General features: G+C 43.1%; 1 protein-coding gene across 13 annotated transcripts in view; it reads left to right on the top strand.

Moving 5' to 3' along the window:
• LOC144014223 (membrane-associated guanylate kinase, WW and PDZ domain-containing protein 1-like) overlaps window positions 1–15,909 on the top strand; it is a 139,060-nt gene that overhangs the window by 77,177 nt on the left and 45,974 nt on the right. For 4 of the 13 annotated variants that reach the window (XM_077513864.1, XM_077513873.1, XM_077513874.1 and 1 more), the window contains 8 exons: window positions 6,384–6,651; window positions 8,223–8,270; window positions 8,508–8,590; window positions 8,947–8,985; window positions 10,366–10,423; window positions 10,561–10,670; window positions 12,469–12,591; window positions 13,353–13,538. In XM_077513864.1, coding sequence (XP_077369990.1) covers window positions 6,384–6,651; window positions 8,223–8,270; window positions 8,508–8,590; window positions 8,947–8,985; window positions 10,366–10,423; window positions 10,561–10,670; window positions 12,469–12,591; window positions 13,353–13,538 — 915 coding nt within the window. Of the gene's footprint in view, window positions 1–553; window positions 697–6,383; window positions 6,652–8,222; window positions 8,271–8,507; window positions 8,591–8,946; window positions 8,986–10,365; window positions 10,424–10,560; window positions 10,671–12,468; window positions 12,592–13,352; window positions 13,539–15,909 lie in introns of those variants that run through there. The other 9 variants (XM_077513869.1, XM_077513877.1, XM_077513876.1 and 6 more) reach the window with 8 other exon arrangements.

The raw sequence follows: 15,909 nt of genomic DNA, 5'->3' as shown, positions 1-15,909 counted from the left end.
GGGCTAAAGCGTGCTTAGCACACGACATGTAACTTTTAGCCTAGCAGAGTGAAAGTCACCCGGATGTTTATCGTCCACTTTGACTCGCCGGCGGCTGGATTTGCCAGTTTCATCCGGCTTTCAGTTGGAAACAAATCTTTGGTGAATCCTCCGTGGCTGAACTGCTTTTGAAGAAGTGCTTCTTTGCTGTAAGGCGTAATTCTACCTTTGATGTCCGCCGTGGGATGCGATAATTCCTCGTGAGTTCTTTGTTGTCATTTATTCAATGTGTATTTTACGTCACCATGATCACGTGACTGTCCATACAATACTTTTAACGCAAAAATATTCATATTCGTGCTATAAAATCACAATTGCTTAACATAAATTGGCAATTTTTTCAGGGAAGACTTGTGCCATTGTGATTGGTTAGCAGGGTTCCAATCGTGAACCAGAAGTGTTGACATCATCCAAATTATGCGTTTTTATTGGTTCAGACACGTTAGCTTGTGAGCTACCTGGTGAGCTAGCTGGTAGCTAGCACCTCTACAGCGTGCTCCGCAACAGCCTGGTGGGATATTCCAGCCATCAGTCGTTTAGCTCAGTGGTCCCCAACCTTTTTTCCACCACGGACCAGTTCATACAAGTCCACAACTTCCGCGGACCGGCATCCCAGCGGGGTGAGGGGATTTAGGAAGTCAGGCGTCTCGTAACAAGGTAAATTTCCGGTATATTTCAAATAAAACAGTTTGCGAAGTCGTTTTTTTGGGAGGGGAAGCTAGCTAACTACGTAGCATGACAGCAACGTCAGCAAGTCTGACATTTGAGACAAAAAAAAAAATCAGCTCAGAATAAATTAAACATGACAAAATAACACTATTTAAACACAAAACGTACTTACCCATTGTAAAAGACGGCAAAAGAGGCTCTCGTCTTTCTAACACGTTTCTTTATTGACCACCCGAACTCCCCGCGCCTGCGCACAACTCTCTCGCGAGACTCCGCGAGTTATTGACACTGAATTACCATGCAGCTATAATATATGCACAAACATAAATGTTACATCATTATATGACATCTCCCCCTCTTTTGTGTTATTTCCAATAACAAAATAAATCTTATGCTGGACAGCAGATACCAGTTATCACTAGCATAATGTACCATTGTTTCTTCTATTAAAGAAATGAGTCAACTTAAATTTGCACCAACATAAATTAGTTCTGCATACAAATAATATCAACATTGTCAAAACCAACACAAATTTCAACTTTTCCAACATTTTCTCCTTATAGTTTTCTCTTTTTTTTTCCCCCCCACATTCAAATTTCCATTCTCCTTTTCGCATCATTTCCTCCTTCTCCCCACCCAAAGGCCATGTGACTCGCTGTCATCACAGGTCAAGCCTGCTGACAGGTTTGCTCACCCGCCCCGAACGGGTTACCACCTGAGTAGGTGAGGAACTTGAGGATGTAAACACACCCTGACGAACAGGAACAGGGTCCACTATGTCGGTGCTGGCAGAGTGGGTGTCTGTTGCCTTGCATTCCTCGGGTGCTGCTGGAACAGGCTGGGGAACCGGCCCAGGATGAAGGTGACGGCGATTCCGCCTCAACTCTGCCACTTGTGGCGTCTGGATGATGAACGATCTTGGTGTCGTGCTCTCCCGTGAGACCACCGCCGGAAAACACCAAGACTTCTCATGGTCCAATTTGGAATATACCTGATCCCCTGGCTGAAGGGCAGGCAAGGTTCTGGCTCCATGGCGACGGTTGAAGTAATGAGCTTGCTTCGCCTTTTCCTTCTTGTCTGTTTCCTCCACGGCCGTCCTGCTGGGCCACTTTGGTCTGAGGTTTCTCTCCAGGGTCGGGAGTGTTGTTCTGATTTTCCTCCCCATCAATAACTCAGCCGGACTGTACCCTGTGGTGGAACAGGGAGTAGCTCGATAGCACATAAGCGCCATGACAGGATCCTCCTGCTTTAAAATCTTCTTCGCCGTCTGCACAGCCCTCTCTGCGTGCCCGTTGCCCTGCGGATGATGAGGACTGGACGTGAAATGTTGGAAGTCGAGTTGCTTCGCAAACTCCTGAAATTCAGTACTTGTGAACTGGGGACCATTGTCACTTACTACTTCGTTTGGAATTCCAAATCTAGCGAAAACTGACCTCAGCTTTTTGATCATCTGCGTGCTTGTTGTGGATGGCAGGTGTAGTATTTCAATGAATCTCGAATAGTAGTCTGAGACAACAAGGTAGTGGTGTTGTTTAAATTCACAGAGGTCCATATCTACTCTCTTCCAGGGTCGCTCCGGAAGCGGTGTGGATAGGAGTGGCTCCTTCTTTTGAGTTCTTCTCATTTCATGACACACTTGACATGATGTCACAAGTTTGCTTATTTCTGACGAAAGTCCAGGCCACCACACTGATGAACCTGCTCTCTGCCTACATTTGATAAGGCCTTGATGTCCTTCGTGAATTTTCTGAAGTACTTCATCTCTCATCGATCGTGGCACAACAATCCTACATCCTCTCAGAACTAAGCCATCGTGCACTGACAACTCAGACTTGACTTGAACATACGCTCTAGCATCTACTGGCACTTTACTGATGTGCTCAGGCCATCCTTTCTCTATGAGCGATGTCACACAAAGCAGTTCGGTATCAGCGGCTGTTGCTACCCTGATTTCATCCAACTTGCTTGCAGATGCTGGGATCCCTTCCACCACACTAACCACATAGCAGGCCACATCACTGTGCGTTTCATCTGATGTGCTAATGTTAGTAATCGGGCTGCGTGACAGCGTGTCCGCAACAATCAGGGTTTTCCCAGGAGCATATTCGGCGACGGGGTTGAACCTCATGAGCCTCATGAGGAGACGCTGGCAACGTAAGGGTACATTGTCCAAGCTCCGGCTATTAATGAGAGGCACAAGCGGCTTGTGATCAGTTATGAGCTTAAACTGTTCCAGCCCATTAAGGTACCTGTCAAACTTCTCGCATGCCCAGACTCCTGCTAACGCCTCCTTTTCTATCTGTGCGTAGCGAGATTCTGCATCACTGAGCCTGCGGGAGCAATATGCTACTGGCTTCCAGTGACCTCCTTGGAGTTGGAGTAGCACACCACCCAGTCCAAAACTACTAGCGTCAGCCGACACAGCTGTTGGCTTGCTCACGTCGTAGTAGGCAAGCACCGGTGCAGTTGTTAGCATGTGTTTAATGTTCTCGAAAGCCGTTTGTTGAGCATGACTCCATGTCCATACAGCATCGTTCTTTAGGAGCTCATGCATTGGCTGGCCCACCGTAGAGAGGTTTGGAATGTACCATCCCAGGTAATTCACCATTCCCAAAATCCTCTTCAGCTCTTTCACATCAGCTGGTGGTGACAGCTGCCGAATAGCCTCCACTTTGTCGGGATCGGGCCGGATACCAGACCCGTCAATGAGGTGTCCAAGGAACCTCAGCTGGCTCTGTTTGATTGAACACTTCTCTTTGTTGAGCTTTAAGCCAGCAGATTCAATGCGTTGCATTACCTTTTCTAAGCGGTCATCATGTTCCTCCTCTGTGGCCCCGTACACCAGGACATCATCCATGAAGACCTCCACACCTTGCAGGCCCTGAAGAGTCTCCATCATCTTCCTCTGGAAGATCTCAGGTGCACTTGTGATTCCAAACGGGAGTCGTTTGAAGTTGAAGCGGCCAAACGGTGTGATGAACGTAGTGAGCTTACAGCAGTCTGGGTGGAGGGGTATCTGGAAAAACCCGCTGGCTGCATCCAGAGAGGAAAAGACTGTAGCTCCGCTTAGTTTAGCGATGATCTCTTCTGCAGTAGGCAAAATGTACCGTTCTCTTTTAACAGCTTCATTCAGCCTTTTAAGGTCGACGCAGATGCGGGCTTTGCCTGTACTTTTCTTCAGGACTGGCACCATGGGTGCACACCAGTCTATGGGCTGGGTAACCCTCTCTATTATGCCATTCTGCTCCATCCTCTGTAGCTCATCTTTCACTCGTTGCATCATCGGGAGAGGAACACGCCGTGCTGTGTGCACAGCATATGGCTGAGCATTGTCTTTTAGTTGTATTTTCACTGGTTCGGTCTTTAAGGTCCCGTGCTCACCATATGCATGAATGTGGCCTTGATTGGTCACCATCTCATCCACTCTCCTCACCAAATTCATCTTCACTGACATTGGTCGGCTGAGGAGGTTATTCACTGTGCGCCCACGGATAACATAGACTGTGATTGGGTAAGTTTTGCCCTTGTAGCTTACTGTGCTTTGAATCTGCCCTAAGCACTGCAATTCCCCCCCTGGGCTGTCGAGTGGAATATCAGCAGGCTGGAGTTGTGTGTTTTCGTGAAGCGAGTGATAGGTCTGTTCACAAATGACGTTCACGTCTGCCCCTGTGTCAATTTTAAACACAACTGGTGCAGATCCCAGTAACAACTTGACGGCCCATTGCTCAGAAGCCCCTTCTGGTTTCGTCACAGCCCCTAGGAAAAATGGCTGCTGCTGCTGCTGTTGTTCTGCCTGCTCTGTGACCTCACTCACCGCTTTCTTATTCCTACACACTCTGCTCCAATGTCCAACTTTGTTGCACGAGTTACACACAGATTTCTTAACGGGGCAATTTTCATTTTTGTCATGCCTAGCTTTCCCGCATTTACCACATTGTCCATAATGTCCTTCTCTTTGCTTACCGTGGCCTTTGGTGCGCTTTTGGTATTTGCTAGCGACTTCACGTACCATCACCGATGTCTCTCCCTGCATGCTGATTTGAGACGCCACTTCCTCAGACTGCCTGACGGTCTCAATGGTCAGCGCGAGCGTCAGGTCGTTTGTCAGCTGCAGCTTACGTGAAACTTCTTTGTCTAATATTCCCACGACGATCCTGTCGCGGATATTCTCTTCTCGGGTCGCACCGAAGTCACAATGCTCCGACAGTTCGTACAAGGCCCGGATGAATGTCTCCGCCTTCTCACCCGGCCGTTGCGCCCGCTGGTGAAAACATGCTCGTTCATGTATCACGTTTCTCCGCGGCACAAAGTACTCATCGAACTTGCCAAGCACCCGTTCAAAGTCATTCCTGTGTCCCTCTTCGTTGAAGGCAAACGACCTGTAGATGTTTTCGGCCTCGCTACCCATGGCGTAAATCAGGCTGCTTACTTGCACCGCGCCATCTTCTCTGTCGAGTTTCGTAGCGGTCCTAAATCTCACAAAACGCTGCCTCCAGTCTGGCCACTCACCAGGCTTATCGAAGGGGAAGCTCATCGGTGGAGTAAACTTTGCCATTGTTTCTAGTTCACTTCTGACACCATGTAAAAGACGGCAAAAGCGGCTCTCGTCTTTCTAACACGTTTCTTTATTGACCACCCGAACTCCCCGCGCCTGCGCACAACTCTCTCGCGAGACTCCGCGAGTTATTGACACTGAATTACCATGCAGCTATGATATATGCACAAACATAAATGTTACATCATTATATGACACCCATGGTAGAAGAGCCATTGTAGAAGTCCCAGAAATGATGTCCAAAAAGCATATGGATGTGACAACAGGCAAGTGTGGCTATGTTTACAAATAGTACTCTCTCTATACACGGTTGTTATCGCTGAACCCCCGTCATCCTGTGGTTTTTAGCATCTTGACATGCTTCAAGAGTCCGTCGTAAACAGAGAGAATCCAGTCACTTTTCAAAACAAATCATTTTAAAAGCCTCAGCTAATCAATTAACCGGAAGTACAGTAAGTTTGCACAGTAAGTTTTTTTTATTCTATCAGTTGTGCTGCTGCCACGGCCCGGTGGTTGGTGACCACTGGTTTAGCTAATATATACTGTATTCATGGCACAAACATATGTGTATGTGAACATAAAATATATACAAGGTGAAGTAGAATTCATTTAATTAGCGGATTGGTTTTCGTGCGATAAGCAGTTTCGCCCACAGGATTTGCAAAAGGACTGGGAAGCACTTTTATATACAGTATGCCATTTTTGTTTTTAGTTTCTTGAAGCTCTTTGCTGTTTTGTGAGTTTCCCTTCCCACCTCTCTTGTATACTGTGTATGTGTGCCCTCCTTGTGTCCACTTGCCAGGCTGCCAGAATGTTGAATTAGCATTTGATCAGGCCTGAAAGGAGCACGGAAGTGGTGGGACCAGAGCTGGGAAATGAGTGGGAGGCTGAGATTGAGAAATCTCGTTTATGGAGAAGGAAGCTTAAAACAGTTTGGAAAAGACTGTTGGTGGTCAAATTAGCATATTCCTGGGGTCCTTTCAGTACACCATCAATGGGGGCTGTTTTAGGGTGCGATGTTGAATAATAACGACTTGCTTATTTCCACTGTTCTTCACATAAACTGTCTTTTTTTTTGTTCTCCTATGTTGTTCCTTGTCGTGCCCGTTTTGTTACCCAGGATCCTTAGTGCGTAGTCTCTTCCCCTCTCCTTTGTTGTGCGCAGGTAACCCTAGCGACCAGGACGAGAGCCGCGGCGGCATCCTCCGGCCGTACCCCGCACGCGACAACGCTCCTTCCTGCGGTCTGAACAATGTGGCCATCTCCACGGCGGACAGCGGGCAGCAGACCCTGGCCGAGCCGCAGGTCTCCCCAGACGATACGTTGGGGCCGCTGCCCGAAAACTGGGAGATGGCGTACACCGAGAACGGAGAGCTTTACTTCATAGAGTATGTGCTCGAGCATGAAAGTGCTCCAAATTCGGCGGCATGGATTCACCTTTTGCTAGAAATGAAATAGTCAACGTAGCTCTAAATGTAGTCAACGCATCTTGTGTTGCACGTCCAGTCGCTTGTCCTCCCAATATTGTGGCTTTAAAGTGGAAGTCCACTTTAAGCATTTCTTGACAATAATATGTTATATGTCACCTCACTAGTCTAAACATGACATTCCGATGAATGTGACTTTTGTGGAATATGAGTTATGAAGCAAAATCCAGCCGTTTTTATCCATTTCAGGGGGCGGCCATTTTGCCACTTGCTGTCGACTGAAGACGACATCAGTGTTGCTCAGGGCTCATGCTGCATTCGAGGAAGGTCGGAAGTCAGATTTGGCTTTTCCCAGTTCCGACCTGAAAGCATTTATGGTGAAAGTAAACAACCAAAAATGGCGGATAGTGATATATTGTTTTTTAATTTGGTCCTCAAAACACATTTTGACCTCCACCAAACTTGCCTGTTTTTTATGTTATTTCATAAGCATTCCGTACAGTTCAGTAATTGACCATATAATTTCATGCATCGAGATAACGGCATACTGTCATGTACGTTGCGTTATGTGAAGTTTTCTTGAATATTTATAAATGCAGAAAGCTATCTAGTTTTATACTCTGGTAAATTGTGTTTTACCATTCACGATATGTGTTAGCGGGCGCCATTGTAGTGATGTCACATCGAAGTCGGTTGGTGAAGTCGTGGTACTTTCGTTTTTCCGACTTCGCAAGTAGGATTTCCAAGTTCAAGGGGGCGTTCCCGTACGCGCTTCCTGGTTTGAAGTCGGAGAAGTCCGACCTCCCACTTTCCTCAAATGCAGCATTAGGCAACAAACAATCAAAGCTCGCCTGTTTTCTGAAGTTGCGCTGTGATTGGTTGTTGACTGAGACCTGAGCAGGTGGCAAAATGGCCGCTGCCTGAGATGGATAAACGCATCTGGATTTTGCTGCTTACCTCATATTCCACTAACACAATATTTACCAGAATACCATATTTAGGCTACATAGAATAGCACGGTAGATGAGTGGTTAGCACAGCCGCCTCCCAGTACTGAGGACTCGGGTTAGAGTCCAGGCTCCGGCCTTCCTGGGTGGAGTTTGCATGTTCTCCCCGTGCTCGCGTGGGTCTTCTCCGGATACTCCGGTCTCCTCCCACATTCCAAAGACATGCATGGCAGGTTAATTGGGCGCTCCGAATTGTCCCTATGTGTGCTTGTGCGTGTGGATGGTTGTTCGTCTCTGTGTGCCCTGCGATTGGCTGACAACCGGTCCAGGGTGCCCCCCCGCCTACTGCCCAGAGCCAGCTGAGGTAGGCTCCAGCACCCCCTGCGACCCTTGTGAGGAATAAGCGGTCAAGAAAATGGATGAATAGAACATATTATTGTCCCAAAAAAAAGTTTGGGTTGACTTCCGTTTTAAGGCCCGCCCAACCCTCCACGCCTTCTTTGTTAATCCCCCGCATGTGTGGATCTCCAAAGGAGATCAAACCCCGATCACCTGATTTCCTCCACCTCTCTGTCCTCTCTGCAGCACAACAAAGGCACACCACCAGGACATGGCTGTGCATTTACAGAGCTTGTATGTTCATTTTTTTCCAATCACTATTGTTTCTTTTTACTTTGAAGGGGAAAAAAAAAACAGCGATTGATTGTTTCTATTTTGGCTGTGTTGCTCTGTTACTTGAATTTGTCTGTGCAGCAGAGGCCTGCTGCATTCCTTGATAAACAAACGTGTTTCAAATTGAAGTTGACATGTGACTTGTGTTTTAGCTAAGAGGCCCTTTTGAAGTATTGTTGTTGTTTTTTTTCCTTTCAGCCACAACACAAAGACCACATCATGGTTGGATCCTCGGTGTCGAGACAAAGCCTCCGGGCCTCTGGAAGAGGGCGATGACGATGGTAAGATAGCCCGCCACGGAACATAGTGGGCTTCTTTCGCAGTGTGAAATAATATTTCGGTGTCAAGGGAGAAATAAGACAAGAATTTGACAAGTACATCATGTCCAAGAGGCAGCTTGATGAGGAACATTTACAAACCTTGGTAAATTGCGCCATCTAGTGTGCAAAGACGAAATTAGCCACTGTCGGTTTTGAGATGATGCCACATCCTTTATTCAGGGGTTTCTCCTTCCTGTTTTTCCTCCTGTCGTTTCATTTGTCATTTTATTCCATCCTTTATTCTCCTCCACTCCCCGTCCCTTCTCTGTATCTTCATTTTGTTGTTCATTGGTTTCCATCCTGCTTTCACCTTGGAGAAGAGGGGATGCCTACGGAGGACCTGGAGAGCGATCTAGGTAGGATGTGTCAATTTTGTATCATCTTGCTCACTAGCAGCAGGTTTACACAAACACAATTTTTTGGTTCAACATAATTTTTCATGGAGAGACAGGTCACAGTAGTTAAAAAAAAATACAATAATAAAATGAAAAACAAATTTTTTTTTTGCCGTAACTGGCAACCCTCCTGCAAGCGTTATTTTTGCCGTGAATGTCTCCAATTGGTCAGTCAGAGGAACAAGAAAATGCCGTGATTGCTTGTAGACATTACTAACGGGTTGTGAATAACACAAATGTGCACGTTTTATATTTTTCATTTAGGGCCCTGTGCAATAGCAACATGCACACCATCTCGTCGAGAGCACATTAGCTTAGCGGCTGGTTAGCATCACAAACTCACGGCAACTAGGTGGAGGCTCGGCGAGTTACCGGTCACGGTAAAATAACCGCCGCGGATTGTTTTTCTTGGTCAAAAAATACGCAAACCCTTCAAGTATTATCCAACCACCGTCTGCTTTTTTTTCATGAGGAGTGCGTCTAATCAAGAACTTTTGTTCACTTTTACGCCCAACAACATGATCTGTTTCCTTGTCTTCCTCGCTGTGCATCCTCTTAACTTTCATGCCAACAGTTTCCCTGCACACTTTGCAAACGATTGTTTTTTGGGGGTTTTTTGCCTTATGTCTGACCTTTTGTAACCAAAACAGCCTCCACATGATGAAGATAGCTCACTCCCACTTTGCCGAAGACGCGGCAGAACTGGCTGCTCACAGGCTCACACGTTTTTATTCAGCGGTAGCAAAATATGTCCAAATGGACAATATGACGTATGATGTTACTGATTACGTCATCGCATCAATTTCGTGATATTTCAAATTTATATCACCCAAAAAAATACACCGGTAATATTGTAGAAGGTATGATATGGAACCACCCCTAGTACAAACGAAAACATGCAATACACTTGGGTCCGCTTCTTACCAGTATGGCACATTAGGATGGGATCAATCAACATTTCTCACCTTCTGTCAAAAATGTCTAAAGATGAAACTTGGACGCCGGGCTGCTCTGGAGCAAGTTTGCGGTCCTATGGCAGGCTGGAAATGAGGCCCCGCTCCTCTGTATGAAATAGAAAAAGTGAGATGCAACAGCATGCAGACAATTCCTGACATAAATGTTACAGTGCGTTTTATTCTAACACTGGCCAGTTGTCTGATTATTGACATTGCAACAAAACCAAGTCATGATTTCATTTCCGATGCTTTGTGACAGCTATGCACAAACGCTCGACGCATTATTTCAGCCTCACAAATAATCCATTTGTGCTCAATGTGCCGATTTGACATGAGAGTCGTTTGTTGTTCAGTGTTTTTACGCTCTGCGTCTCCTTCCTTTCAGAGCTGCCGCCAGGATGGGAGAGGATAGATGACCCCGTGTACGGAATTTACTACGTCGAGTAAGTCAATCGCCTTGTTGGCACGTCACCTCGCCGCTCCAAAGGAAATGAAGCCGTCTTCTCTTATAAATACGCTTGACTACGCATTGAGCTGTCAAATCTAACGAAGCTTTTTTTCCCCCTCCCCTCGCCGCCAGTCACATAAACAGGAAGACCCAGTACGAGAACCCGGTGGTGGAGGCGCGGTGTCGCAAAATCCTGCAGGAGCAGCAGCCGCAGCCTCCAGAAGGTGAGCGGTACATTCGAGGTTGGTTTCCTGCACGTTTCTTTCTTTTATTCTTTTTTTCTTTCTTTCTTTCTTTCTTTCTTTCTTTCTTTCTTTCTTTCTTTCTTTCTTTCTTTCTTTCTTTCTTTCTTTCTTTCTTTCTTTCTTTCTTTCTTTCTTTCGTGCTTGTTGTTATTGTCCACAGCTCACCGGGGTTTGGGCGCGCCAATCTTGATTTGCTGTGTCTTCAAGACAAAAGCATCCCCTTGCCAAATGAGGCAAATTTATTGGAAAACTTGATTTGAATTAGAGCCGTCCCAAGCCATGGTGTTGCTCTTTGTAGTTTTTATTTTAGTGATCGAAATCTATATTTAGGGCTTTAGGGATAGACCGATTTTCAGCTGATTATTAGCGCCGATATTGGGCCCTTTTGAAGCATATCGGGGCAACAAGAGGTCAGTTTAGGACTGCTGGCACATTTGGCACTGATTAGAGTCTAAATTCTTTGTTTGTTTTTGTTTTTTGTTTAAGTATTCATTAACTTTGCGAGACACGCTAATAGTATTTTGTTTACATTTTTAAACAAAGATATCTAGGCTGTTAAATAAACTGGAACTTTAAACAAATTAGGGATGTCAGATGATTAATTTTTTATGGTAATTAATCACATGACTTCAATCGTTAACTCACGATTACGGTAATCTAAAATTTTATATGTTCTAAATGTACAATAAAGATGTACAATTTTTTTCTCAAGTTTTCAATACTCTTGTAAACAATAAAAATGGGGAAAAAAGTGTTGAAATAATAGAAATATGGCTGCATCTTTTACTCATTGATACAGTAATTTCATAATTCATAAAATTGAGTTAAAATTAAAGTGATGTACTGTACTGTAAAAAAAAACAGTGTGATATTGATTTGTGTTGAGGTCATTTTTCTGCCACTAGATGGCATCATTCCAGGTTGGTGACAACTCAGTGCATTTTTCTTTTCAAATTAAGAACTATCTAATCTTTAACATGAAGTAATTTGTGATATTCTGCACATTTTTAATGTTGTAAAATACAACTTGACCCCAGTCTCCATAAATTTATGCATTATTGTTACATTTATTACGGATACATTTTGATGTGGATGTGTTTGCTGCGTCTCGACTGGAATTCCCCCGGTACAGGCTTTCCAAGTAAGGGCCGGTCATTAATCGCATGTTAAAAAAAAATTAGTGGTGTTAAAGAATCTTTAAATTAAAAAGAAATATATATCGGTCTATCCCTACATTACAATGCGCCATGCTGAATGTTTTTTTTTTCGATGTTTTTTTAATGTGAATGAAAAACTGTAACTGTGTACACTTATATTATAATCCACACCATTAGGAACACTTGTCAATCTAATGAGATCCCAAAGAAGAGCTATTAGTACTGTGAAACTTTTCCTTTATAAAGAAAATAATGCTCCGTTTTGATTAACACTGTAAAAGATGACATTCAACAATATTGTCATCATAGTGCACAGTGAACTACAGTCTCATAAAGAGGGATGTTTTCATATATTGAGCTACATGAGCTGGGCCATAAATTGGATTTTTTTTAACACATATTTATAAAATGTGTTGTATAATAATAATGTTCATGATTGCATTTTTTTTTTTACATTTTTGATCATTCCAATCAAAAGTGTTAGATCTCAATTGATGGTGCATTGTGTATCAAATGGTCGGTCTTGTGAGTGTGTGTGTGTTTTGTCATGTTGATTTCTATGTGCTATTGAAATACAACTTTTTTTGCCGCATATGTCGAGAAGTGAAGCTGAACCTGAAGGCTTTTTGTGTCTCCAGAGTGGATCGAGGAGCACTCTTCAGCTGCAGCGCCGCTCGTAAACTACCTTCCGAACCACCTGGAGACCTACAGGGACCCTCAAGTCCCGCCAACTCTACCTCCCGTCCCGACAGGAGCCAAACGTAAATGTCGAGATTCACGCTCCTATCATGTGGCATCGTGATTTGGATTTGGTCTTCGTGTTTATGGAGGACCAAAACTGCCAAAATGAAAAATAATACATGAATGAATAAATGAATACCTTAAAAAAAGTGAAAATTAAAAATATAAAAAGAAATACAAGAATAAATATACAGATAGAATTAAATTTCAAACGATAAATAAAAATGCTCTGCTCTTGTATTTGTTTATTATTATTGTTATTCATGCTGCAGACGCTCTGTCGGGACGAAATGTTATTCAAATAAGGGGGCGGTCGAGTGAGCGGGTTGGCTCACTGTCACCACCCGTCTTGTCAAGTCGCAAATGTGAAAACAGAGCATATTTATTTATTGATTGATATTTAATTGTATTTTTATATTTATTTTTGTATTTATTTCCACATTTTTATATTTATTTTATTTTTATTTTTTAATCTTGTTTTTTTTGTATTTATTTTTACTTTATTTAATTATAGATATAATGGGGCCTCATTTTTTTTTAATTTCTATTTATATTTTGTATTAATTTTTTTAATTGCATTTTTATATCTGTTTTTATTTTCACATTTGTTTATGTATTTATTTTTAATTGTGGCACTTTTGCTCTTCCATCCATGTGATTTACATCTTCATTTCATTGCTCTTGTGTACAGTTTTGTCAGTTTTTGATTCATGACTATTCCCACTCTAGTGAAAAATGTCACATGTCGATTTGAATGTGTTGCTTTTGCACCACTGCGCAGGAGGGAAGCCGTTCTTCACCCGGAACCCCGCCGAGCTGAAAGGAACATTCATCAACACAAAGCTGAAGAAGAGTCGCCGCGGCTTCGGCTTCACGGTGGTCGGAGGCGACGAGCCCGACGAGTTCCTACAGATCAAAAGTCTGGTGCTGGACGGACCTGCGGCCGTAGATGGCAAGATGGAGACAGGTGCAGTCCTGTTTCCCACCACTAGGAGGCACTGTTTTGCTTTGAGCCTCTCGCTACAATCCAGAACAAAGAGCCCGATGCTTTTCTGCGGGAGAAATGTCACCATCTCAACCAGTGTGAAATACTACACAAATGAATTGGTCGGGAATTTGAAACGTCGTATGTGACAATTCAATTTGATCAACTAGTATGGGAGGAAAGTGACTTTTTGAATGCACAGATTTCGAATGACAGTCAAAAGTCATTTTTCTGGACAGAGACACGAGTAATTCTGCTGTCATTTTGACCAAAGCAACACATGTTGAACCAATTTAAGATTACAAATTGAATTGTTGACCAATTCAAAAAATGCTTCAATTGGTAACACATGATTGAATTAGGTTAATCCAAAGTAGTGTTATATTTATCAACCATTTTTAAATTTACTCTCCGTTTTAGTCCAGTTTCAATAATACTTGTTAGTTTTTAATCACAGTTAGTCAACCCCATCCCGTTTTTATTTAGTCTATTTTAGTTGACTATAAATCTAGTATTTTAGTCTTTATTTTAGTCTAAGAAAACATAATTTTATTCATCTAATTTTAGTCAACAACAACTGTCAACGTTTTAGTCTACTGTTAGTCAGGGCAACCATTTTAGCACTGTATATTTTTTGTCACCAGATTATGTTGAACGTTTAGGATATAAAACTATGTCACAAACAATTATTTTCTCATCTTTTAAAAATAAAACAAAAAACAAAAACAACTTCACACACAGTTACAATATATCAAGTGGCTACTATGACTCCATGCTATCAGCTAGTAAATTAGCCAGCATTAGTTAGCAGTTGGATTAACATTATTGTTGAAACGTTATGACCATTGGGTAAATGTTACGTTGTAACTATAATTTTGTTTGTTTTTACCTTTCACCGTAAATCCACCTCCTGTCAGTCCCATGTGTTTGTTTAATTTTGCACTCGCTAGCTGCAGAATGGAAAGGGGGCGTGTCACTGTGCGTCACATGACAGTGTCACAATGACAGATTAGCAGAGGCAAGATTTTACAAAATCATAATATCATTTTTGTCTTGTTTTTGTTCATGAACTAAAATGTCCACAGATTTTAGTCCACTTAAGTACATTTTTGTCTCGTCTTCATTAGTTGATGAAAAGGCATACAGTTATTGTTTATTAATGAGAGTTTTAGTCTAGTCTAGTCTAGTTTTAGTCCGGTGAAAAATGTGTGTTAACGAAATTATTTTTGTTTAGTTTTCGTTGACAAAATTAACACGACTTTGTTGTGAATCACTTGTTTAACCTGAGGACGCCTCTTTTGTACAGTTTTAGTACATTTTAGTTCATGAACAATAACGAGATGAAAATGATATGATTTTTGTACCGCCAGCCACTACTTTTCTGTTCGTTCGTATCACTGCGCGGCGCCCAGTAGAACGCTAACCGACGCACTGCAGCCAGCTAGCTGATACTTCCGCCGAAAAGGCAAACAACTTGAGGCGGAAGTATCAGCTAGCTGGCTGCAGTGCGTCGGTTAGCGTTCTACAGGGCGCCGCGCAGTGATACGAACGAACGAACGAACAGAAAAGTAGTGGCTGGCGGTAATGGCGTCTGACTTTATTCAGAAAAGAGTATTGTGATGGAAATGTATCACGCTTTTGAAAACAAATAGTTTTTAGAAGAAAAACGCTTTATTTCCGAGACCCCAGCCAGCTTGCTGGACTATTTTCCTCTCGTCCAACGCCGAACCAGAACGCGTGTCACAGAACGCTGTCGGGGGTAAGTCAGTGCTGATCGCACACACGGGAGGTGAGGATCAAATTGAGATTCATGTTAAAAAAGCCGAACGATCCCTTTAACAGTCACTGGCGGGAAGAAAAAATAAATAAATTATAGATATAACTAGTGTTGTTCCAATACCGTTTTTTGGTTCCCGATATTGATTCCGATAGCCAGTTTTGCAGTATCGGTCGATACCGGTACCATAGCGATACTTTTTTTTTTTTTTTTTTTCTTTAAATCTCAACATGAAAAAGTTGTCCTGCCATTGGTTCAGAGCATTCAAGGGCCATACGATATCTTGGCTTGGCATGCAGTGAACATGTCACACATCAGTGAATGTTGTGCACAAGCAAGGCACAAGATGCTGCATCCAAAGTCTATACTAGTGTCGGAAATAATAGTATCGACGTTACTTATTAGTACTCGCCCATGGCGATACCACTGTTTTTATGCCGTATCGGGGCCACTAGTTATATACTAGCTCATAGCATGGACAGTAGCTACTGTTATTGTGTGTTTTTCATCAAAAAGAGGAGAAAGAAAAATTGTGAAATAGTTTTAGATCCGAAAAGGTTCAATATAATTTCCTGA

The sequence above is a fragment of the Festucalex cinctus genome, chromosome 2 (assembly GCF_051991245.1).
Source record: "Festucalex cinctus isolate MCC-2025b chromosome 2, RoL_Fcin_1.0, whole genome shotgun sequence".
Taxonomy (NCBI): domain Eukaryota; kingdom Metazoa; phylum Chordata; class Actinopteri; order Syngnathiformes; family Syngnathidae; genus Festucalex; species Festucalex cinctus.
This window is presented reverse-complemented; position numbering and strand designations above follow the sequence as displayed.